Source organism: Manacus vitellinus, unplaced genomic scaffold (genome assembly GCF_001715985.3).
Source record: "Manacus vitellinus isolate BGI_N305 unplaced genomic scaffold, ASM171598v3 scaffold_14_pilon, whole genome shotgun sequence".
Lineage (NCBI taxonomy): Eukaryota > Metazoa > Chordata > Aves > Passeriformes > Pipridae > Manacus > Manacus vitellinus.
In genome coordinates this window covers 13,154,835-13,181,219 of record NW_021939063.1, presented here as the reverse complement: position 1 = coordinate 13,181,219, position 26,385 = coordinate 13,154,835, and the positions used below count along the sequence as shown (strand labels likewise).

The 26,385-nt window shown below is 36.5% G+C and overlaps 1 protein-coding gene across 9 annotated transcripts in view; it reads right to left on the bottom strand.

Annotated features, from left to right (window-relative positions):
• ERC2 (ELKS/RAB6-interacting/CAST family member 2) overlaps positions 1 to 26,385 on the bottom strand; it is a 424,893-nt gene that overhangs the window by 289,073 nt on the left and 109,435 nt on the right. For all 9 annotated transcript variants that reach the window (XR_001920133.2, XR_001920134.2, XR_001920135.2 and 6 more), the window contains one exon: positions 6,298 to 6,465. Coding sequence is in view for 1 of the 9 variants with exons in the window: in XM_018068536.2 (XP_017924025.1) it covers positions 6,298 to 6,465 (168 nt within the window). In the remaining 8 variants the exon portion in view is untranslated. The remainder of the gene's footprint in view (positions 1 to 6,297; positions 6,466 to 26,385) is intronic.

Genomic DNA, 26,385 nt, shown 5'->3' with positions numbered 1-26,385 from the left:
CATCAGACTATGACAAAAACATCCATCTCTCAGTTGAAATCATACATAAAATGTACCATTTCTGATTCACTCAAGATTTAAAATTGTCTTCTGATGGGTTTTACTCCATATAATTAACAAGCTGATTAATTTATTTTCCTAAGGAACATTTCATAAAGCTATGATTTGAGATCAGCCTGTCCCTCTGAATCCCCCTTGTCAATGCCTGTGTCAGTCACAGGTGAAAAGCCACCCAACCTCCTTCCTCCTTGTCAAAATCAGTCACCTGGAGAGTGGAGCTTGAAAAAGCTTTCAGGAAAAAGATTAGCATGTAAATAAGACATAGGAGCCTTCTAGGTTTGTGCAATACTTTGTTCCATGGGCTACTTCCTGGAACACGTGATTTTGTGTTATTTAAATGAGTTGTCAAGGATTCAGCAGTAAATGGCTGTAAGACAGGGGGCAAATAGTCCCACTGCCACTCAAAGATGCAGGTCCAAAAACAGTGGATCACACAAATACACTCCCCTATCAGCCAGTAGCTAAAAATTCAATTTAACTCATGACAGCAAGATACCTCTCTGTGTAAAATTATTCCCAATTACTCCTATAAAACTCTCCCTTATAATTTTTAACTCCAATCCGTAGTCTTCTATGACATGTCTTGGAAGAGTATTTTGAAGAAAATCGTATTTCTTCTCTTAAACAATTCTGATTCTCCCTCACTCTTTTTCAGATACATAAGTCGCCATCCATTTCCCTAAATAATTCCTTTATGGTCTATTGCACCTCAAAGTATGACAACTTTTACTTTCTTTTTTTCCCCAGTCACACTATACATAATTTAGCTCTTTCACACTTCAAAAGAAATTTCCTCCAACTCTATTAAAAAGAAAATATTACTCTTCAGACAGCTTAAAATTCCCAGCATGCGAGTTGGCTGCTTTCTTGGCACGAATAAAACTTAATGTCTTATTTAAAGATAACTCTGTTAATTAGTATTGACATTTCAGAGCTGAAGGGCAGCTTCCTTCCTTGCCAGTAGCACTGGTGTCACACTAGCAGTGTGAAACCCTTATGTAAGGGCCTCATTAAACTCAGTCCCACCTTGCAAATGGCACTGGTTTTAAGAGCACTTCTGTGTGCTGTTCTATTCTCTTCATCTGAGCTGTGTGTGAGGAACCCTCTCAACAGTAGCCAGAATAACTTGATCTAGAATAATTTACACTATTTAGATTTCAGGATTTGTCTTTAAAATTCTAAATACAAGTAATCTACACATATGTATTTGTTATTTCCCGAAATAGTGGGTTTATTTCATCTCTCATCTCTATATTATACTACATCATTCTTTAGATCTTACAGCTGAGTGATTCCTTTCTGTACATATCACTACATTTATAAAGTTTAATGTATTAGTTAATAACTTAATGTATTTGTTAATAATATATGTAGCAATAGTATCATACTAAGTTACACAAACATACACACATATATTACAGCATCTCTTCAAAGCACTTATTTCAACCTATTTTTTCAAATAATAATTACTTTTTTCACTTTCACTAATAATCTCTTACCCCATAGCTCCCAAATGAATTAAAAGAGATCCAAAACGTTCAGTTTTCCACAGGTGGCAAAGGCACACAAATTAATACTTTTAACTTTCAGGATTTTAAATTAAAATTAAGATTTTCAAACATGCAAACAAACACGTTCCTTTGTTCCCTATTCAGAGATGTACATTACTAGTACAGAAATCAGAGTAGTTTGACCAACTGCAGTTTGATCATACTTCATGAAAGACTACATGTGTCTGTCTTCTTGTAATATTTTCTGACAAGTGAAGGTCATCCCAAGGAATAGATGCTTCCCTTCATACTGAGACTCATGGCTATGGATGAACATTCAGGTTGGCTTCACTGAGTCAACGTATATTAAATAACACATTTCCAGTGATCTTTCATATCCTGCAAAAACTTAGCAGTGTAACGTGTTGCAAAAAATGGGAAATTAAAGATGAAGAAAAGTGAAAATAAGCACTGCCTCTAATCTTAATGGCATTGTTCTCAGTGTCTTTGTGTACAGGTTGAGAGCTTCCCAACAGCAGGCCTGGTTAGGCTTAAGGGGGAGATAGTCTCAACATGTACCACATGCAAAGTTGAAGGGTCCCAAGGCTGCATTTTATTGTGCAGAATCCTTCAGGATCCATTTTTGTGATAATGTATTGGGATCAGTCACATCACCACCCTGGATGAGCAACTGGCTATATTTATTCAGACTGCCTTATCTGAATAACACACCATGATTTGGCAAAGCTGCAAGCACAAGAAGCCAAAGTACAATTTAATAATTCTCAGCACACTGAACGCTGTACTATTAAAATGGACATATAATATTAGAAGATTCGTCTTTTAAAGTAATACACAAGTCAACAGTCACCATAGCAGCTTTGAAGCAGCAAAACTCCCATGTTTACACCAGAAGGACTCCCTAATTTTTTTTTAATGCTCTAAATCTACAGTCAGAACACTGGTCTGTTTTACAGAACAACTAGTTCAGAATTTGTCATCTGATTCCAAAACTACAATAGAACTCTGATTTGGTGATTGCAAAACCTCAGCTCGCATAACAGTCTATTTACAATGTTCTGACAGAATTTGACAAAGTTAATAAAAATTTCCTTCGTCATGTCATGATCCCTTTCTAGAAATACAAAAACATGCTTCCAACTGATTAAACCACGAAAAAAAAATCCAAAGGCATCTTCTATCAGCAATATGCTTGCACTTTCTATTTGTTGAGATCAAACAAAAGAAAATGGTCTCTGGGGTCTTTCCAGACCATTCTGGATTCAGCAGTTCAAGTTTCAGTGGTGTTCTTAGCCAGGATTCCTGCATCAAGCAATAATACTGATGCAAACTTCTCAGCACAAGGGCAGGACTCCCTTGTTTACCCGGTACACTCCTAATCTGACCATGGGTAAATTTTCTCTTTTTCAGAAGACAGCTCGCAGTAATGCATACAATTAATTGTACAACACATTTTACTTTAACACCAACTGGACAATATCACCTCATGTGAACAGTCCAGCCACTCCACGTACAGATTCCAATTATTACATGAGAACTAAGACTTTATGACACTTCCTACAAATGCTAATTAGCTGGTAGGTTAGGGCCCTCAGTCATGTAGCACTTCATCAATCACAAAGCCTAAACTATTAAAGATGGAAACTGTAACATTTTACATAAAAAGTTATGTTGCAAGTCAAAGTAGAATATTATATTAGCCCCCTTTAGCTGGTGTTCTTTTATGACAGTCCTCACAAAAGAATTTCCACAAGCTGTTGTCCTAATATGATCCAGCTCTACATCCTCTGCACTGTTCTTGTCTCAGCAGCTACTGTTTTCAACACCGAGACTCACACTTCAGAGCATATAACTGGTGGTTTTGCATACCTATAGATTCCTAAAGGACAAAATATACCAGTTATAGCAACTACACAAAAGAGAGAATTTGTGAACAAAAAGGGACATGAAAGAATCATCACCACGTTCAGCACTTTTGCCCTTCAGCCTTCAACTCGACCATATTCATAGAACTTACACATTCCGCTACGAAATACATAAAGATTTCTGAGGTCTGCCCCTCTGCATGCTAAACTGACAGATATGAGGTGTAAGACTAGCCTTGCCAGGTTAAACAAGGCTATTAAAACAGCATACCCAACTTTACTGGCACTAAAATGGAAAAGTGGTGCCAAAGATTCTAAAAGAAAAGAAATATTAAGTAATATTGCACCTCTGACATTGACATAAGTTTATTATTACTCCATGCCAATCTACCTTGATCCAAATCCTCTAAACACATGGTGTTCCAGAGCTGGGCCTCCCTTAAGCCTGCAAATTATATTAAATAGTGTAGCAGTTTTTCAATTTCGTCAAAAATTACACCAAAACCACTGCATGGGAGGACAATGCTCTTTATCTAACTTTTTTCTGCAACGTGCTGCCCTGTGTGTGTTCCTGTGACATCCTGTGGGACTCACCACTACTGTTTTGGTTTTGTTTCTTCCACACCTTTGATAGAGAGTCATCAAAAGAACCTGTCCTGCCCTCCAAGTGTAACAGCTATCCAGAAAGGAGAAGGAACAGCTCCAGTTTCGAAAGGGAGCTTTTCAGAGTTGGGTTTGGTTTCCTTTGTATTTTTTTTTTTCACACAGCAGATAACAGTTAGGTACCTAAGAGAAAGACTAGAAATTGCATATTTCCAATCTACATATTCCTTCCTCCTCAGTTTCAGGTTATTACTGACAGAAATATTACCGAGCACTATATACAAATTCTTCCTTCTTCAATTACTTCAATACAACCATTAAAACAAATATTATTTTAGGCTGAGTGAAGTACTTCAGGCTAAGTGGAGAGAGATGTAGCCATCTATCTTGCATCAATAACTAAAGGCACTAACATAACTGGTTATTCATAAGTCCTCATATCAAAAGTAAATAAAAATACAAGGATGTAAAATTTAGCCCTACATAGAAAGAAGAAAACTGAGACAAGCATGATATTATTACAGTCAGAAGAATCTAATGTCTAGATAAAACTCACAAAGAACTGGAAGCACTTGCTACTTCCAGTTTTAAAGAATCAGTTTACTACTAACTCTGATTTTGCACCTAGTTGTTAGCAGGATTTATTTATCTCATTGTACACTAGAGTTAATGAGGCTATAACATGTTTTACTCTATGATCTAGTGAGGAGAGAGGGTGCAGCTTGAGAGTGATTATTTCCATTAAGAGGTAGGTGCAAAAGTGGCAAGACCATCTGCATGCCCTAATAAAATAGCCATAATGTATTAAAACCAGAACAAAATATGTTATGCTGCATATTTCTGAGCACACAGACATGACTGACAGTGCTGACAGCTCTGTGATTGGTTATTCATCACAAAATTTTTATCACTGATTCCCTATTGGTCCTCACATTCCCCATACTGATCCATTTCCTCAAGATCTCAGTACAAGAGAAATTGTAAATTGTTGGGTTGTTCGGGGTTTGGGGTTTTTTTTACAATACAAACAAAGAGAAAAGTCACATTCTGTTCTTCAAAATGCTCAAGCAATGTCCAAAACTAGTCAGCATTCAGCACAGGATAAAAGCCCTGAAGTTTTCTATCTTTTACATCATAAACATTGCTAAAAAGGCACATATTCAGAAATAGGATTAAAGTGGATGGGTACTTATATCCCAGTTTTGATAGGCTTTATTTCCCAGGCCTGAAAAAGCAGTCTTCTCAGTTTCTGGAAAATAAGGCCTTGGTTTTTTTTAATTCTGTACTTAAGCAATTGCAGACAGAAGCACAGCTAGACCATGTGAACCCTACATGAATCCTGGAGGAAAACCACAGTAACATGAACTACCTACATAATAATAGAGTAAGGAGGAGCAGACATTCTTTGAGTGGCTGTAAAAGGAGGGCAGAAGTAATAGCAAAACATATTTGATGCCAGGAACGTTTTCTCCACTTATCTATGTTCACAAGGGCATCTACACATGGTAAAGAGTGACACACAGGACACACAGAACATATCTGGTAGCATAAATGTTTTTGTGAGTGTGAGAAAAAGGATAGGGAAATAAATGCCCTACTACTGTGTTCAGAACCCTTGCAGAGCTGCCTTCACAGGAAATTCCCTCTCTGCTCCCCCAGGTGGAAACTATAATGACTGAACCCAACTTCCCAAAGAGAGTAAATGCAGTTAGTTAAATTTGTGGAAAATTAGAAATACGACTACTTGACTCTTTGGAGGGAGCCACCCTTCTTAATGTCTTTAGCTCACAGGAAAAACAGAAAACTGACTTAATTTAGGTTCCTTCCTCACTCTCCTCCTCTTTCCAACACCCCCCCCACCTCCCATTTAAAAAAAAAAAAAAAAAGTCTTTAGGCTAAAAACAGAGTATCCAGACCTTTTAGCAGGCCCACAATCAGTGTTCATAAGGATAACTGAATCCCTCATGTTGAGGAACAAGAAGTTTTATCAGGATTTTTAGGACTTTCATTTAACTCCAACAATTTTGTGACAACTTCAGCACCTAATATTTTTGTGATGTAATATAAATAAGATATAATACTATAAAAATGTTTCCATGGATAACAGTAACACATTTTATACTAGAGAACTACTTGACTACTACAGATTTCCTGCATTTTTTTAACATATTAAAAGTAATACCTTATAAGAAATAAATGTATTCCCTTTAAATGTGTCTCAAAAGTTTTACAACGTATCCTTTCATCAGTGATCTTACCTTTTTTTGAAGGACATTAATTTTTCTTTCTTTTACTTCCAACATGTCTTTCATATCTCGAATTTCTCCAGCAAGGGTTCCTTTCTCTTCTGTGAGGTCTTGAAGTTGTTTTGTTTTTTTATTCAGAAAGGTTTCTTTTTCTTCCAGTCGTAACCGCAAGGCATCAACCTACAGTAAGTAAATCAAACATATTTAGGTTTTAGTTTTAGTTCTAATTCTCTTTTTTTTCCTTCACTTAAGAAGTGCGTTATTTTTTTTCTGTGTCGATTTTCCAAATTCATCTCAGACTAAGAGACTCTTTTACTTGTTACACTTTTCTCCAGTGTGAATTGCACAAGTCTCTTAACAAACAGATCTGACTGTACTTCTCTGTAGTAAGCACAAATCCCTGTCAAACAAAATAAGGGGTATTCCAGCAATTTTCCTAAGCAAAATGTTCTATATACATAACTGGAGGGGTTTTTTTCTTTAGAAACACTAAAAAGAAAAAAAATCCAAAGAATTCTAACAAGCCCAGAGAGTGTAAGCACTCTTGATATTCTCATTTCTTGCTGTGTAAATGCTCAAGTATGCAATTTTATTGTTCTCTTAATGCAATTCTAACAGTAATAAAATAGCAGACAATTCATTAAAGAAACAGAATATGTTTGGATTTAACCATCAGTACTGCAGGAATCACACCTTACATGTATTGGTCCCTTCAGGAATTCCACTAAATCATACCTGCTTCCACATTCTAGTTCAGAAAAGCAGTTACAAATGAATTGCTGAGCAGCTCTCAGCATAAAATAATGGGGGGATTTTGGGAGCAAAGAACAGGTTTTACTTAAAGTTTCTCAAAACCAAAAGACACTTTTTCTTTTCTATGTGAGCATCATATTAGTCAAATCTCATTCGTAAATAAAATAACACAAGAAACCATTGTATACCCAGGGAACTGGGTCACCACCATTAAACATCTTGCAAAGTGGAGAACTAAGATAAATCATTTATTATTACAAAGACAGGTTTCCTTGAACAGAGGCTTCTTCTGCAGCTCTGAACCATGAGGTGTTCACATTAAGTGGACTCACAGGCTTGTTTTAGCTCCAAGGTACACCACTGGGAAGACAAGGTTTGGGTTGAAAATATACGATGTGGCAACCTAGAATAATTCTCCATATACAAGAGAGCTGCAGGAAGTCAGGTAAGTGAGAAATTTTAGATTCAATAATCCAAATTTTAAACACACAAATGGTAGAAAATAAAGAATAAGAGCTTAAAGTTTTCATTACCTAGAAAGTCATAAGGTTAATTTGTAATAAAAAGCTAGATAGTAGTAACTGAAAGGGAATAAATGTGGGCTTCACATTTTTAAGTTCTGCAGTTGGAATAGTCAGAAAGGGTCTTATTTATTTCAAGGGTCTTATCTAGTAAGCCATTTTCCCCCTAGTTAATCAGAATATTAGCAAAGTACAAAACAATCAGCAGATCTATATTTATTTACATTCTGAGTTTTGTAATGCTAAATTTATTCAAAGTAAAAGTCTTTGCAATGCCATTTTAAAGCTTGGTTTGGGACTAATTTAGATGATCTATTGGATCTCAAAATGCATGTTTTTCCTGCTCTTAAAATGGCTCATTGCCTTTCTATACACTGGAAAAAAGATTTATACTCTACTGGATTTATTTTATTTTTAAGACTATTTTTTACAATATTACAGTAATAGGATCTCTCAGTTTGTAAGCAGTGTGCAGTATGGGATCCAAAGATGACTTTTTGAATTGGAAACCAAGAAACAGTAGTAGCAGCAAACTTTCAGACCTCTTTTAATAAACATTAAAGACCTCATCTGAAACTCATTACCACGTCTTCTTTATACTTAATCACTTATTTGCTTCATGTCTGAAAGCAATCCCTTAAGTCAAATCACAAAAATCTCTGTTGGGCCTTTAAGCTGCAGCTGAGGAGCTCGTCATAACATTGCAGCGGGAGCTCCGAGAGCGGTTCTCTTCAGTCAGGCTCTGCAAGTCTCATTTTCCAACTGCCACGAGGCAGAAGCTTTAATGCTTCAAGTCAAGGGGAGTTGAAGGTGATTAGATGGATAAACAAAGCACTGATACCGTTCCCCAGTGACTGGGATAACACATGTGCTGATACAGCTCTGCTGGGCTCGGCTGAGCCGGGCGGCTGCTGAGTCAATAATCTTTTCTTCCCTACCCATCCAGTCCCCAGTCAAAGGGCTGGGCAGACAATTCTCACTCTTCTTCACAAACTTCTTTACACACACCCTGCCATCATTACATCACTACATTCAACTTGGAAATGGGGATTTTAGGCATTTAAACTCGGGAGCACAAGAAGGAGGATTGAGAGAATGAGTAAATGGCTCTGAATTCCCACTCTGAGTGACAACCTGTGTGGGAAACAGGAGCAGAACCCTGTCCACTCCAGTTTCTCAGGCCCCAATCTTGCCTTCACATAATAGTTAAACAGCACCACATAACTAAACCTTTCTGCTTTTTCTCTCACCACCAGCCAGCTCATAGCACGACCAATACATTATTTCTATTCCTTACACAAAGACACAAATTCACCCTGGAGGGACAAGAGAAAGTGTATGGTGGTTTTCTTTCACACCAAAAAGAAACACATGTGGAACTGCAGCAGAGCCCATTATTCCTTTCACTGGTTAGCATTCAGGTCATCCACATGAAAACCTTTAAGTTAGTTCAAGGGTTGCAACCTTGACTGTGCCACAGAGCACCAGGTACCCAGTATTTCAGAATTGTCTGGACTGACTCTAAATGCAGAAACAGACTGTTTTCTTGTTAATGTAATAAATAGATTACTCCACACACCTTCATGTAAATAGTTCACACTTTAGATCAGTTTTTTCAGCTCCGTGGTAACTTTCCAACAGTTAACTAATATGTTTGAGGTGAACTGCATTCTTCCAGAAGTTGCATATGGACTTAAGGTCTGAATATATTCAGATATAAGCGGTATAACTTCTGCCTAGAACTCCAGTCCCTACCAGAGACTGCTCTTAATATAAGACTACCTTGGTTTTCATTTAAGAATTCAATTCTAGCCTTGGTAGCTTCAAATAAAAGCTTTAAAGCACGACTGAAGTGCAGCTTCAATTGCACTGAGAATCTCAGCCAGAGAATCGCAATCCCATCAACCCCAGTTCACATAAGGACAGTACAACCATTGGGACAGAAGGAGTTCAGCATGTCCAGCACAGCCTTAGGTGGCAGAAAAGCATCTGCCAAATACATATCTATTTTATCTCCCCACCTTGAGACTGTTACAGCAGAGCACTTTAATTCATAAATCCACCTACATAATGAAGTTCACGTATTTTGATAGAATAGGTACATCATCCCCCAAACCACCACTGACAGCAAGGAGCCATTCTGAAAGCAGTGCTCTACGTGAGTTTTCAGAGGCAGAACTCTGAGCCAGTGCCAGTCTGGGAGAGTGAATAGGGAACCTGTACTGTGTGTGGTCTTGGGTGTACAGATTTATTTTCTATCCATGGGAATGCAATGTGGAGGTTTAAGAGAGCGTCAGTTATGTCAGTCATTTTCTCCTTCCCTGAATTCTTCTTTCTGCCTCTAATAATCATGAAACAAGACTTTTGCATTCCCCATAATATGAAATAAAACTACCTCAGCCTGAACTGCAGGCGACCTTATCCTATCTGCTCTGCACTAAGCACGTATGACATCATTTCATAAGTCAAATATGAACCTCCAGATGTTTAAAACCAAAAAGCTGTTAAATCAGTTCCTCATCTCGTGGACAAAAAGAAGCAAAATATACTACTTCATTTGTAGCCAGGATGAATTTGCCAAAATTAGAAATTATCTCTTCCCTGAAAATGGTTCTGTGTAATCATATCTCCGAAATAATGAAACAATGAGGTAGTCAGATGGAGCATGCCAGTACACTATGAGAAATTTCTGCAATTTGGTTACTCCTTTTACATTTAAGGCATTTTAAATACGATCTGAAAGGAAATTAAATATGTGTCATTTTACAGCATTATATATATATTTTTTATATTTGAAAGGATAAGGATTTCTGGTACACAAAACCCCTCTCTCTGGCTTTTCACTCAACACTATGTAATTTTAAGAGTCCTTGACTTATTTTTCTCAAGCTTTGGCAGTATATTTACTAGTAAAACTTGGCAGTCTGAAGAACATCATCATTTTCCAGAAAAATAAAGCAAAAACAGATCTGATAGCTAACACATAGAATGTTTCAAAGACCTCTTCCCAAGTAAATTGCTTTTTAATTTTGACTAACTTCTTTTTCCTCAGCAACTACTTATTTCAACTATTTAACACAATAAACTCCGTCACTTGCTCTGGAAATATACAACATACTGCAAAAACTTAAAAATGGGTTATACTTTAGGAAAAAAAAGTTCATGTAAGTGGCAAAAATTGCCAAATTCAAAGTCAAACTTTATTAATCTTCATGTCATCACCTGCCACTCACTACCAGCTCCAGTAGTGACTATTTCTTGAAGTTCCTTTCTGTTAACTGTTTAACTTATATGCCATATTATATATATCACTCATAAAAGTGGGTTTAATGCTATGGAGTTCCATGAGGAAGTAAAACATGAAGAAGCACTACTGTGTTTCACTGTTAAGAATTACTTATTTTACCATCATAAATACATCCATTTAAAGCAAATATTTTACTGTATTTCTTTAAAACTGACTCTGAACTTACTACTGAAGTACTAAGTGTACTGTAGTACCACACCTGGAGTGATGAGAAGGCAAAACTGTAACCCACTGTCAGGCTCCCTCCTGACCCCATCTCTGTTCCAGCACATGCTGCAGCCAAACTCTGCCACTGTATCAAGATTCCATCTTCTCCCCTTTTGTATCATCATTGCCCCCTTTCCTGGTGACCACTACAGGCTCCACAGGGCTGCTGACACTTTCTGTGCTGTTATTTGCTCTCTTAGTGTGTTATGCAGCCACCTTTGCAGGAAAAGCTTCTGTTAATAAAAATAACAGATTTCTATTAAAGATCTTAGTGCCTGTATTTATACATGCCCGTATATCTGGGGAAATGTAATATCTGAAGTTATTATTATGAAAACCAATTTAAACCAAAAATAAAAGATCTGTCACTCCAATTTTCTGCAAAAGAGTACTTAGTTGTTACTGCAGAGAGCATATTGTCACATGGGCCCTTTTGCAAATATGAAAACTGAGCTACAAGTACAGAAAGGATATCATGGGTCTCTACTGTACTCTCTACTTCAGAGCTACTAAAAAAAAAAAATCTCATATTTGTCCCTCATGTATGTAAAATTCAAGGCAGAAAAAGCAGAACATGTCCACATTTTGAAGCTACAGAAGCCTGAATTTTGTCAAAATTGATATGCTTTACATTCTTTTCCAAACTGAAACTTTAGTGAGTTAGCTGGCACTTCACTTTGCAAAGTGAAAAGCATTTAATTTCACTTTCAAGCATTATTTCAACAACATTCTCATTCCTCTACTACTGTGAGTATTATGGTTGCTCTAGTTTACATTTTAATTCAGATGACAGTTTACAGGCTTTATATTCTTTAAAGGATAATCTATTTTACTGACACAATGAGAGGCGTTTAGAACAGCTGAGTACATTGCAGTCCAGGGGAACAGCCAGTGAACAACATGAGGAGTTTCACAAACACAGGACAGTGTTGCCTGTTCACATCAGGAGAACAAACTCAGACCATTTCCCTTATAGAATCCCTGTCACAAGCTCTTGCAGTCCTTCTGTAGGAGGGTGGGAGAAGCACCTGACTGTGTGATGCCTCAAATGCACCTTACTCAATCCTTGAAAGATGGTACCTCCAGGTTTCATGAACCTGCCAGCCTCCATCCCTGACAGCTTTGCCAGCCACCATCTCGACTAATCTCTATTTTTCTTACGTTCTTTTTTATGCACCAGTCCAGATTATGTTGCTCTTTAAAAGAGAAAATTGATAAAGTGACTGTCAAACTACACTAGAAAAGGTTTCAGCTGAACCAAAGATTGTTACCAAGATATAAATGGCTCCCTCAGGCAGTATGAAGCTTGTCCTCGTGGAACATCACATGCCACAAGGAATTCTGATCATGTGTAGTTTATCAATGCAGCCAACTGCCTAACAGCTGTCTTATTCAAATTTATATCTTTGCCTACTCCTACCACTAAAGTAAGGTCATTTAAAGCAACTAGCCCAAAGTTCAGAATTTAGTTCAATATTCAGTTTAGTTCAAGCAAATTTTGGAAAACGCATGGGAATTACAACTCGTGCCAATACTCAGAGTTTTTGTTAATAAAACTTCCAACACTAACCTTACCTCATTGAACTTACCTCACTGATTTTTATGCTCACTATAAAACTATAGCTGTCATAATACTTTTGAATTACTGCAAAAGGAAGTCAGTTATTCCAGAGTCAATGTTATTTAGCAACATAATTCAAAATACTAAAAACCAATTTACAAAACTATCCATCTTGGAAGCTTTTAACTTTTGAAATGTCTGTCTCCAAAAACATTCAAATTTTATTATACTGTAACAGATTAATAGAAAGTAAAATAAAATGGGCCACAATGTTCTTTTTTAAAGTCATGCCAATGCATTTAACTGCTTCATGAAAAATAAATACGTAAAATTCCATAACAGTGTAAGAATCATCAGTAAATAACCATTAGCTTTATATATGGTCAAAACAGACTTTTTACATAAACTGCGATTTCTCGGTTTAATTTTTTTTTACTAGTAGGAGTCACTTATTACAAATAGTTGACACAGCAGTGAATGTGTGATTTTCAAAAAGCATATTTAGGTTTGTAATCCACTCAGAACATTCAAACAAAGGAGGTGCCTGTAGGTGAAATCTGTCTCCAGCTGAGCTAGAGAGCCTGTGTCACACTCGGAGGGGTGAGCTGGATCCTTGGCCTCCCTCTCAAATTCATGGTTTGACTGAGACCCATCTCTTGGAAGACAATCTGATGATTCACCCTGTTCTGCAACTGGAACACCTGTTTGTGTCACCCACTTGTTTATCAGACATTCCTACACATCAATAGCTCCAGCTGGAATTAGTTACAACCTTATCTTCCAGAATCTACGGCCAGCTCATAAAAAGAGCAACATAAAACAGCTTGGGCAATATTTTTCTTTTATTCATAAGAACACCGTAAACAGAGAAGGTTAAAACTACAAGCTAAACATATATTGCTTATTTTAAATACAACACAGCATTTTCTCCAAGAAAAATGCCAGTTTGGCTCTTGTATCTCTCCTGTCCACATTCTTCTAGAAACCAAAGTATAGCCCTTTCTCTGAAAACTGCTGCATTTTTTTAGAGTGTGAATAAACCTCTAACTACTTCTTAGAACTACTTACTCTAATTAAAAAATTCACCTCTAAAATTTTCTGAACTCCAATTGTTGAACCACCAGACTGTGACATGTAAATAATACTAAATGATGAAATAGCATATAAGCTACAAGATTCTGAGCACTGACTGACAAGCCTATTTTGTAAAAATTAAAATAATTTTTTTAGAAATGTTTTAGAGTCTGGTCAGATTACCCCATGTAAACAATCATTCATCTCAGAGTTGGAAATTACTACTCCTTAGTGAATATATCACATCCAACAGAAGGAGGAATGTCACCTGTTCACTACAGTGATAAGCAAAATTAATTGACTGCAACGATCCCTGCACATGAAACCACAATGCAAAGATAGATTTGAGCCTTTTTTGCACCATTACAAGGTTCTTTCACTTTCCTGATTATCCCTCTCACCCTCCTCTTCACCTCTGCTATCCTAAATTAATCTTTCTTGAACCTGTGTGACTGCATTTCACATGAGATCTCACAGAGGACATAGAAGTATTGCCCATCTGTAACAGAAATCTCTCTCCTGATACATTCTAGGATCAGATTTTCCACAGCCATGTTTTATTGGTGGCTAACAGCAAAACTCTAACACAGTATTACTGCCTTTACCTCGAGCTTTACATTACAGAAGTTGTAGGATTTTTGGTTCTCAGGGGCATAACCTTGCCTTTTGTATTACCACATCTCATCCATTTTTCTCACTTTAGAATTCAGGATTATCCAAATCTCAGCCCCACTTGTGACTCCAATCTGTGCACTTCCATGTGTGTGCTCCTAAAGTCTGGCACAAGCTGAGTGATGGAAATACTAAATAAGCCTCATCACAATACCAAGCCTTGAGATGCTTCAACAATAATTATCCCCAACCTGGTCCTTCCTTGTCCTGCTCTCTACACTGTTCCTCTCTTAGCCAATATTTTACCAATTCTACCACTCTTGGGCTGAAGTATCTCCCACCTAAAATATCTGAACACCATGTGGCAAGAAAAGCCCTACTGAGATTCAGCTAAATGAGACATTATGTGTATTTGTTGTTTAAAGATTAGCAGTCTTCTCAAAGAAAGATACTGCCTTAGCCTAATTGAGTTGATTTCATAACCAAAATGGATGCACAGTGGCCCTCTAAAAATGGCTAAATGAAAAGGGTTTTTTCCATACCAGACAAATAATCTTTTATAGCAAGTCCAAAGGGAGATTGTCAGAATAAGGTATGTTTTTACTTTAGACATAAACGAATTTTTACTATTTGTTTCAAGCTTGTTATGCAGTCTGGAGATGGGAGCAGTAAAATTCAATTCTAAATCCTACGTTACCAATGAAATTGCAAACTTCAGATTTTGTTCCAAAAATATCACAAGAATTCCTGCTTTTTCAACTGATTGTGTTCAAAAGACTTCTGTTGAAAGTTTCTGTACTTGAAAGCATGTCTTTGAAATACTTCTAGGATTGAATCTTCTAGGATTTCAACCCTTTTGACTGAGGTTATCCTTAAATATAAAGATATAAACAACTGTGGAAACGATTTTGTTAACATGCCATAGAAAACATGGAAGAAACATTCATTTTAAAAAATGTTTACTACTTAATCATTCTTAATATTCTTTTTAGGGTATATAGTATATATATTTCATGTATATTCTTTTTAGCCTATATATAAATATTTAGTGCATATATAGAGATGTCTATGCATATTCGTGTAGAAACAAAATATTACTGCTAAAAAAATGAGGGTATAAATAATTTAAGAGAGAAGTAGAGGCTACATGAAAGCAGATTTACTAGTCATGGAAATGAAACCTGAGTATGAAAATTCACTTACCAATCTCTGACAGCTGACATTAACATGGAGTCTTATAAATCTGCCCTTTAAGAAAATTCTAAAAGTAAATAAATAAATAAAGCAAGTACCATTCCTCATCTGTTTTTCTTTTCCTGGAAAGCATTCTGAAAGTAATCTTTTTCCCAGACATAGATAATTCTGCACATGGGTGAAATTCTGCTCCTTTTTTCAATCTCCTCAAAAGATTGGGAAAATAAAGATAGATTTCAAGAAACAGGACAATGCCAGCACACAAAAACAATCTTAATTGAAGTTTAGCATAGATTGACTATATAGGACCCTGCACTATGCAAATTTAATTATATTTATCAAAATATAAGAGTATTACAATACCATCTCAAGTAGAAGAAAAGCAAAAAAATGAAACCCAAAACAACACCCCAGAAAACTCCCACACAGTAAGTTATAAAAGACATGTTAAAGAACTGTTAATATTTCTCTCTGTAGCTGTCAAGTTGTCTTAAACAATTTAATTTCCAAGTACCCCTTTAGTAAGGAAGTTTTTTAAGAAGTGAAGAGCCAGTAGCAAATAACAGCAACTACAGACAATTTAATTAATTTATTAAATATACATCTACCTTAACACTGCATTACAACAGCATATCTTTGAATACAGAGGTGTATTAGCCTCTTTGATTTCACTCTGCAAAAAGCAGGGGATTTTTAGGCCAATCATTCCTGAAAATTAAATCTAGGACAGGAAAGTCAGCCTTTGTTCTTCCTGCATATATTATACCCCCAGTAATACCTCTGCAGGCTGTCTGTAAATTGTGCAGATGCAATTAAGTGCCTCTGTAACTGAAACTTTCTAAACCCTTGTATTATTTATGCAAGAAGAAATATAACCCTCTACCCTCATTCACCTCTGTACTGGATTGCAAGACCTAACAGAGGAGTAAAAAAGTTATTTGCTGAATTATGTATATAGATGTGATTTTTAATGTCAACAAAGAATGAAACTGATAGCACAGGGATAAAATAAAATAGTCCCCATACATTCTTGTGTTTATTTACATATAAGTACAAAATTATATACTTTATATACATGGGTATATAAATATTTAATTTTTTCAGCCACTGAAATTGTATCATTAAGTGTGCCCTCACCTGGCTGAGTTTCCATTTTTAACATCTTAATTCCAAGACTCTGTATAAAGATCTAAACTGGCATCATTATTTTAGGAACATGTATGACTAAATGAATTTAGGGAATAAAAAAAGGCTTTGACCCTAACGCAGGCATCCTGTATCAAAAACCTTCAAAAGTGTACAAAAGACTGACTTCAAGTAATATCACTCTTCAATATAATCTATTGCTTGGCATAACACTAAGGGTTCTTCTTCAACATAATTTCTGGCTACAATTGATGACAGCAAATAATGCAAGTTTTATATATGAATATTTTTCCTGTGAATGAGATAACATTAAGCATCCAAGGAATAAAAAGAAGCACTTAATTAGCCTCGAGGTCACATCTCTATAAATCATTGAGCCACTGAAAAAGAGAAACCTATGAAACAAAGACAGGATTGTCAGTTTGCAAGAAGTACAGTCCAACAAAAAGGAAATTCAGATGGCATCATATATCAAAACCCAATATACAGAATATAGCCTTTAAATAACAGTAGCAGCCTTTCCCTGGTCCATTTTTTAACACTGGGTTGCAATCCTCAACACTGGCCTAAAATTTACTCGTCTTCGTTAGAAAGAAATTCATTCAGGATTTCTCTCAAGCACGTCACTGGTTGAGAGAGCAAGTCAGACTATTGTACATCACACAGAAGTTCTAGTCTTTCTCTTCCAGCTTTTAAGGCCAGGTGCCTGATTATGACACTACACCAAATATCTTTGAACTGTTTAATTTACTAACACAGTTAAAGGAAAAGAAAAAATCCTAAATACGCAATTCATAAAGCAGCATATTTTCCTTAATTAATTTTCTTGACGTTTACAATATCTATACTAATTCTCTGTAACTAGATATGTTCTGGATCCATTCTCAGAGAATCTGTGTAGAATAAACATTTGAAACATCTTAAAGACTAACTAAAACCATCTTTGTACTACACTGCAAGGCAAATGATTTTTGGATGTTTTGCATTTTTATGCTAAATAGTCCAGCTGCAATTGATAAAAACCAATCAAGCTAATTTAAGTCAATCATGTCCAGGAGGTTCTCATCACTTGTGTAAAAATGCTCTCACACTCACTTTAAGACTTGACCACAGCAAGTACCTCCCCCCCACTCAAATTTCGATATCTTAAAGTTCCTTCTGCATCTTATGCAACAAAGAAAAGAAAATGGAATTCTTATGGAATGAGAATCTTTCTAGTTTTACACTGCAAATCAAACTGCAATGTCTCATTTGAATAGAAACTCAGGTTGTTGGTACCACTTGAGCACAAATATGATTTATCACAGTACAGCAACACTGTACCTTTAGTGTATGTCAAGGCATCAGGTCAAAGGCAAAGTACACTTCTAGCACTCAAAATGCACAACTGTTACCCTCTAAGACATAATCTGGATTGCATTACTGAAATCATAACATATGTCTTGAATTTATTATTCTGATTTATCAATATGGCACGTCACAGCTGCCATCCCAAGTTCTCTCTCAGCTGCTGCATTTGACATTTTAAATGATGACTGTTTATACTTTAAAATTTTGCATTAACTATTGCCACTACATTTTAAGCCTATGAAACTATAACAACCATGCAAGAACTCTTTCCTAGTTGGGGAAAATCCAACATAACGGATCTGAATTCTGTTATGATTGTTACCCATTTGGCCAACCCCCATGTGCATGTGACTGCAGACACTTTTCAGCCAGCAAAAAAATAATTAAATAAATAAAGGGAGGCCCTGAACTTCAAAGTATGCCATGTCTTTTTTCCTGTTCCCTACAAGATGGCTATGGGGTTTAGAACAGTAACTGGAGATGGAAGCAGAGAACCACATAACCGTGCCCTGGATGTCTTTCTCCTTCCCAAAGAGGAGGAACAAGGTGCTACGAGAACAACTTAAACTGCTGGCATGGTTTCTTTTCATGTTCTCTTTGAGCAGCTGCTCACCAAAACCATTTGCTCACTGTTCCCACAGAAGCAAACAAGAAAAATACAAAAGCATCAAGAAAATCCATCTACCAGTAATCCTGCAACTGGCCAAGACAAAGTTTGAAAAACACACCCTCGTCTTCAAATCATACAAACTGCATCTATCTTCATGGAGATAAATAAGATATAATCATTGAAATAATTTTCCCAATAATTTTTGTTCTGTGGTTGACATAAAGATTTTTGTTGGATAGAAAGGTTCTCTTTTTTACTGGCAGACTACTATGCATTTTTTTAAATACACTGAACTGTTAAGTACCACATCAAAATCAAATTGTTTATCTTAGAACTGTAAGTGGATAATAATTCTTGGACTTATGTATTGATATGACTAATAGTAACTACTGGAATTAAAAACACATTGCCACTCTGAACTCATGTTCTAGAAATCATCCTTTTGGTTGTGCATCAGAACACAAAATTCTCACAACAGCTAAAGCAGCAGAAAAGAAAGCCAGCTAACTGGAGGAACCCCCTTCCTTGTCTGTCATACATTTGGAAATGGCTTGCAGGATTATTCCTTCCTTAGTATGACCTCCCCAAGGATCAACGTGAGGATACCAGCCCCCCAGAATCCTCCTTCTTGCCTTTCATAGAGTTAAGAACGAGACTGGCTTGCTTCAGTTGCCAGAAAGCTCTCCTTACTACCATGACTTCCCAAAGGTAACTCACACAATGCCAGCAGCACTTGTAGGTGCTTTCCAGCAAGGCCAAACGACTTTTATGTGTCCAGTTTCTTTAAATATTCCCTGACTGCTCCCCCTCCATCAAAAATAAGTTTACCTGGACTTCAGCATTGGTTTCAGAGCCCTGGGATTGCTGAAGGCTAGTCTTACCAGTAATGATCAAAGTGAATAAGGCAATCTCCATCTCCTTTAGGATCAGATCTCCACTCCCATTCATCAGTGAGCCCAGATTCCCCCTAATCTGCTATTGATGTGCCTCTAGAAATCCTTCTTGTTGCCCTTCACCTCTCTTGCTATATTCGAGCCCAGATGGGCTTTGGCTTTCTTAGCCCTAAACTTGCATGCTCAGACAGGGTATCCCTATTCCTCCTATGTCACTTGTGCCTGCTCCCACCCCCTGTATATGCTCTCACCCCCTGTATCACTCCTTTTTATTTAACTTCATGGAATGGAGCTGATTTCAAGTCATGCAAAGCTGATCATTTATAAAAATGCATGGTACCAAAACATTTGCATCTATTTTAAACCCTTCTTTGTCCAGGAAAAACATACATCATTTAAGCTTATCCTCTCACTAGGTATGTGACAGATTGCTTCAGCATTTATGACAGGAGATGACACAAAGTAGACCAGCCTGCTGGCAGACTGCTGGATCACAGAATCCTGCTGGAAGACAAAAAGATAACAGAGGCCACTGGCACCTCTATGCAAATCCAGCTGAACTTTTGCTTGCCTCACAAGCCAACACAGCTGCAGGGCTGGGCAACAACCATGAGTCCCCAACACAGACTAGGTCAAGTCTGGCAAAGATTTCCTGCCTGATTTAAAATTAGTGTATTTGGTCCAATGGCACTTTTCCTAGAAATGGAGGGCAGGTTGACCACACATGTGTCTGTCTTTATTTGTGGCCTGACACTTGGCAGGATAAGCTTCATTATGTTTATGGTTATGCTTAAGAAAAGTACTCTCAATTGTTTCCAGTCTGTTGCAAACATAAACCTACAAGCTGTATTAAATATATACTATTGTATTTACCACAACGTTATGAAATCATGCATAAAATCCTAAAATGGGATAAAATAAAGGCAACTTCTCTTCCTCCTGCCCAATTTCTGGCAGCATTTCGAAATAAACAAGGAAGCAAACCAATCCTTATACTGAAAGGTCAGCCAGGACCTTCGTCACAGGAAACATAAAACTGGCCTAAAATAAAAATAAATAAATTATTCAGCAAGAGAAAAGCAATTTTCTCTTTTATCAGCTATGTGGAAAGATTAAACAGCTCCACAGTGAAATATCTTAGTAATTACATGTGTCTATTAATGAAGAAAATGGAATTTCTTCTACCTAAAAGAGTAAAATGAAATTTACACTTCACTCAAAAAATAAATAAATTCATAGCAAGGGAAAAGATTACTTTATTGAAACTCAAGTCACGTGGAACTGACTAGGTATTGCAGAGAACTGAGATTTCCATCCTTTACTTCCATACTTTCTAATCTCAGGAGCCTTACTGCTCCTGACATAAAGCAGAGAAATTTAGCTATAAATATGCAAAGACAGAAAAGAATGTTGAACTATACCATGACACAAAAATACCTGTTCTGTTTTAGAGTTCCAAAACATGTAAAACATCAGTGAAGTGTAATCTGAAGCTCAAATATAACAGTGCTCTTTCCTCTACAGTTTCCTTCCTTGCCCAGTGAGGACTCTGCTTATTTTTACATGATTTTGCTATTTATCTAAATTTAAAGATAAAAGATGAACCTCCAGTAGAAATCTTTCCAGTAGTAATCCATCTTCCATGCAAGCAAGTGACCAAAGAATCACTTCTGCTGGACTGGATACAGCACACAGGCACCGTGAACACTTCTTGCAGAGAGCAAAGAAAAGAAGACTCTTCACAATTCCTATTGCTATTGGTAGTAATTTCTACTAAAATTTTTCTTCTTGTCACTTGATTATTTCTCTGAAGTTTTAAGGCAACATTAGTGTCCCTTCACGGAGAGTATTTCAACTGCAATGCTCCTCTAAATTTACTACTGAAAAACACTGTAAGTATTTCGGAATAAGAAGTCACTTTCTCTGATCTTGCTCTGAAAATGTTTCAAATTCAACCACAACCAGTACATATATTTAGAAAACAGGAAAATATTATTTATGTAAAAGATTAGGAATATATAGAAATGGGCAGATATAAGAGATATTGATTTTAATTATGTATTATACAAAGAGATTACAGTATTTATGAATACTATAATCTATTCCAATTTGGTGTTGCCCCTGCAGTGCTCAGAACAATGAGAGAGTGATACAGTGTAAAAGTAATTAACTAATGGAAAGTATGTTAAGTATTTTCTTGGAACTTCAAGTGTTTAAACAGCTTAAAGTGGAAAGTAAGCACGCAGTGAATGTGAACTCGAACTGTTTTTATTTACACACTCTTCAGTCTTTCCTACCCTGTACTGATCTTGTGTCTGATCTCACAATGTGGGGCAGCTGGAAGAAAGCAGACTTTAAAGACAATAAACAGCTGTTAGGCTTGTTTGACCTGAGGAAGAATTTGAAAAACAAAAACAAAAGAACACGAAAAAGAAAAGAGTCCTCATAAAAGCAGTATTTGCAGAATTGTTTCAGCCTATTTCGAGCCAGCCCCAGTAATTGTACCTGACATGCACCTTGCTTGCATCAAACTTACTTCCACTGAAAGGCAGAAGTAGAAGGGAATCCAGCAAAGGCAATAATGATTCATAAGCCCTATACCAATACCTACAAAACCAACCTTTTTTAAAAAAAAATTATTAATCAGTGTGGGAAAAAAAACATCAACCCCACACATTACAAAATGTCAGAATCAAGATTTGCCTCTACAAATCCAGTCTGACCCTTTGTGTTAAAACAGGCAGCCAAATAATCATTACAGAAACAAAAACCAAAGCATCCTTATCCATTTTATTCCATCTTCTGATCAACTTCTCAATCCAACTTGACACAAGTACCAACATTTTCAAAACTCTCTAAATACTTGACTTATAACTCCCTGATTTTATCTTGTTAGGTCTCAGTTTTATGATATTTAGACACATTTCTGACAGCAAGCATAGTAGAACTCCGCTGATTCAGACAATCTTTAAGCAGCACTGTACATTAGCAGAGATGTTTCTATCCTACAGCTCTTATGTAACATCATCATCTGCAACCTCTCCCCACAATTTCACACTCCTTTTTCACTCATTTCCTGTTGATTTTGTAGAATGCCTCAGTTTCTTCTTTAGATTTAGATTATTCTTAATCCTTGACAAAAAAGTCCTCTCCTGTCCTCCTGAAATATTTTTTTTGCACTTTTAAAATGAATTTTTTTCCACTTTTGTAAATTTAGTTTCTTGTAACCTGGTACTGCTTACACAATTCCTCCTGTAAAACTAAAAACATTCACAGTTATTGTTAGGTAAGAACCTTTGAAAAACAGAGACAGATCCATGGCAAAGAGTTTACAGGGGAAATTCATCAGGATACATATGCAGCCTTTAAACAGTTACAGCTGGTAAAATGGACACAGGTAGGAAAAGTATAATCATTTAGGAGCCAGAAACCCACAATATACGGTGTCTGTAATGAGATCAGCAAACCTTGGCATTGTCATTACTTTTTACATCTCACAGTTCCTTCTCAAAAATATGGAAATTAACGTTGAGAATCATAGGAGTAAATGGATCTTCTGTGTGAGAAAGAGAACACATTCAAGGGAGGAGCAGAGAGGAAACAACTCAAAGTCTTTCTTCTTTATATTTCACACAACAGATAATAACCAAAGGCAGTAATACAGACTCAACTTGCCTAATGCAGCTTAATGCTATTACTTCTTTAACAGATATTACCTGATTACAAATTTTATTGCATAGAAATAATGTAACTAATGCTAGCAGGGGGAAGGTATATGATCCTGTACAGGAAACACAAATGTGAAGGACTTCTTTGAAGAGCTAAGATTTAGGTTATAGTGCCATATTTAAATAATCACAGGAAAAAAATAAAAAAAATGGAGAACTGTGCCACAGTAAACTGTTCAGTTTGTTGACTAAGATCATTAACCACTTCCAAGACCAAAGATCTAAAAAGAGCACTTTTCAAAGGAGACAGATGATTCCAGAACTTTGTTATAAGCACTTTTTACCTAGTCGAGTCCAGCCAACATTAATTAGCATCCTGCCTTTGAGAACATTTTGCATTTTAATTAAATCAAATTCACAGCCATCTCATTAACTACATATCTTTAAAAATTTTTGCTCTGAGGACATCAATATCCTTTTTTAACTAGGTGCTATCATGCACAGTAGCTGTTTAGCCCAGCTTCTTTTTAAGTGTCAGACCACTGTTTTCATGGCTCTCTGTGCACAACTGCAGTTCCTCCCTGCAACAGCTTGAAACTAAAATGATTGTTCCCACATGTCTGTGCCAGCCAACAGTCCTCAAGGATTTTTATTTACTGAAGCCTTAAGGCTACACAACTTAACTGCCATGACTTACTGTGGCAGAGTTGTGAAGTACCAAATCTACTTCAGAAAGACAGCTTTTGCCACACATGTATTATCCTTTGCTTGTCTAAATGAAACAGTACATTTGTGTCTGGGTTTCTATTTCATTCAATTTATAAAATAAAAAAGTAGCTTTGACTTTAACAGAAAACAAAACTGGAAGCCACAAAACTGGAATTTCATTAAGTTTACCACATCAGCTAGTGGAAAACACATCAAATAACAACAGAATTAAATTATTTAGGAGAAAATGTATCTGCTGTTTCTTTTGCAGGAGACAATTTGTAAATCCTTTTTACCTATAACAATGACAAATCTTTCAAAAATTCTCACAGACTGCATTACTTAATGATTTTAATTATGGAAGGCACTAGAGAACTGTAAAGTATTATGTAGTTTTATTATGTTATCACTTGGGCCATGAAGTGTATGTTCAGTTCTGTATGCCTTAGCTGATCTTATTTAAATGTCTCTAAATATTAGCAAGTCACCTGAGAAATCCAGTCATCTTTCAGAAACTCAGATGCTCACTTTCATTTTCCACTGTGATACCAACAACTAGAGATTTCTTCCCTTAAAAAAGTTAAACAAGGAGGGAAAGGAAGAAAACAAACAAACAAACAGAAAAAGAATCAAAAAGCCGTCAGCATAAGCATCTCTGAAGATTTCTGGATAACCACAGCTGCAGAAGCTTTTTGATTTCAAATGGGCCATATCTCCTATTTTAAACTCTGCTTCTGTTGGGAGCCTGATTTTTTCCTCAGCAGAGATAGAGGCAGGGCAAGAATGTATCTTTGCACCTACCACAGGTTAAGAGCAATGTTGAGCTCAGAGCTCTGTCACCTGTGTCAGGAAGAGGGTATCTCTTCACTGAACAAGGCAACTCCCACACGGAATCACTAATTTAAAACAGACAGAGTTTGCAGTCCTGGCTTTAGTCCCAGCACAAAAGCTGAACTGTCCCACATTATATCCCTGCACTGCACAGCAAATTTCTGCCTACCTGTCTGTGCCCTGCACAAGGATCAGCCTCACTGGTGATTTGCTATCTTCCTTCATTTTTAACCCAAGACAGCAGACACAAAACAAGAGCCATTTCCCTTTTCCTCTTTCATTTTTGTGTATGTTTAAACATGAGAGTCATTTGCCTTTGCCCTCAAGGCCATTCCAGGCTTATTCACCAAACCATAGCCCCCCAATTCCCTTCATTCAAGATGATTTAATTCTTGTCTTCCTTCAAGTGGCTCCAGCCCTTTCTCCCCAGCCATCTCTTAAGCAGAAAACCCCAAAACATGCAAAACTACTTCAATAACTTCTCATCATACTTCATTACTACAGTAATATGTGAAAATATCATTAACTGTCTCAGACTGGGGGGTTACATTTACCGTACTGGTTATTTGCTAATTACAACATTTTTACGTTCCCTTTGGGTTTGCAACTACCTGGTGAAATTTGAATGTTTTGAAGTGGGTTTTCCTTTGCACTTCTTTGTGTACAGTGTCAATACACCAGGATCATAACTAGGCCCTTTTAGATTAACCACAACATCAGCAACAGTTAATGTATACAAAGAATAATTTCTGAAGCAATCCTATCAAAATTCCTCTTCAAACATCTCCAGTTGAGGCAAAGCACTTAAATTAATAGATAACAGTACTAATATTTTTCTAATCATTTCCATCCACCAGAATCAAGCCTAATTGAAGTTAAATTTATCTTATCAGAGTAAATTTTGCTCGGTTATAAAAGCCCATTAAAGCTGTCTAACTGAATATTGTTTTAAATGACAACAAGGTAATTTTCTTTAAAACTAAGAACTGAGGGCGTGGGGAAGGGGGAACTACAGTTATCTATCACTTCAATTCAATAAAATAGATGAAAATGAGAAGTGTTTTGACAGTAAGATAAATCTAGTATTCATTAGACTATTTGTCCCAAATAACTTGCATAAAGTCTTTACACAATGAGTATACAGCCCGTTCTTTGTACTTTCCCATTTTCTTTTTATCTTTGTTTTTCTGCCTCTCGGCACTACTTTCTACAGGCCCTGCAAATGAAATTCTCCACTCTGTCAGCCACTTTGCCTACAGGCAGTTCCACTTCAATTTTTTATGAAAGAAAAATAATGGAATCCCCAAAAGAAAGTCAGAATATTTAAAGCATTAATTAAGAACTAATTCAGTTGAGGGGGATGGGGATTGTGCGTGTAACACTTATCAGGTGTTGGAGATAGCTTCATTTGCAGTACCATAAAGTCACTGGGATGGGTTTCATGAGGTCACAAGTCCAACCTCCTGCTCAGAGGAAGGAGAACACTGAACTCAGACCATGCTGTTTGATGTGCCTTTGAACAGCCAAGTCTTGAAAACTTCCAATAAATAGATAGACATCAAAAGAAAAAAAAAACAAAACAAAACAAAAAACAAAACAAAACACACAAAAAAAAAAACAAAAAAAAAAAAAAAAACAAAAAAACAAACAAAAAAAAAAAACAAA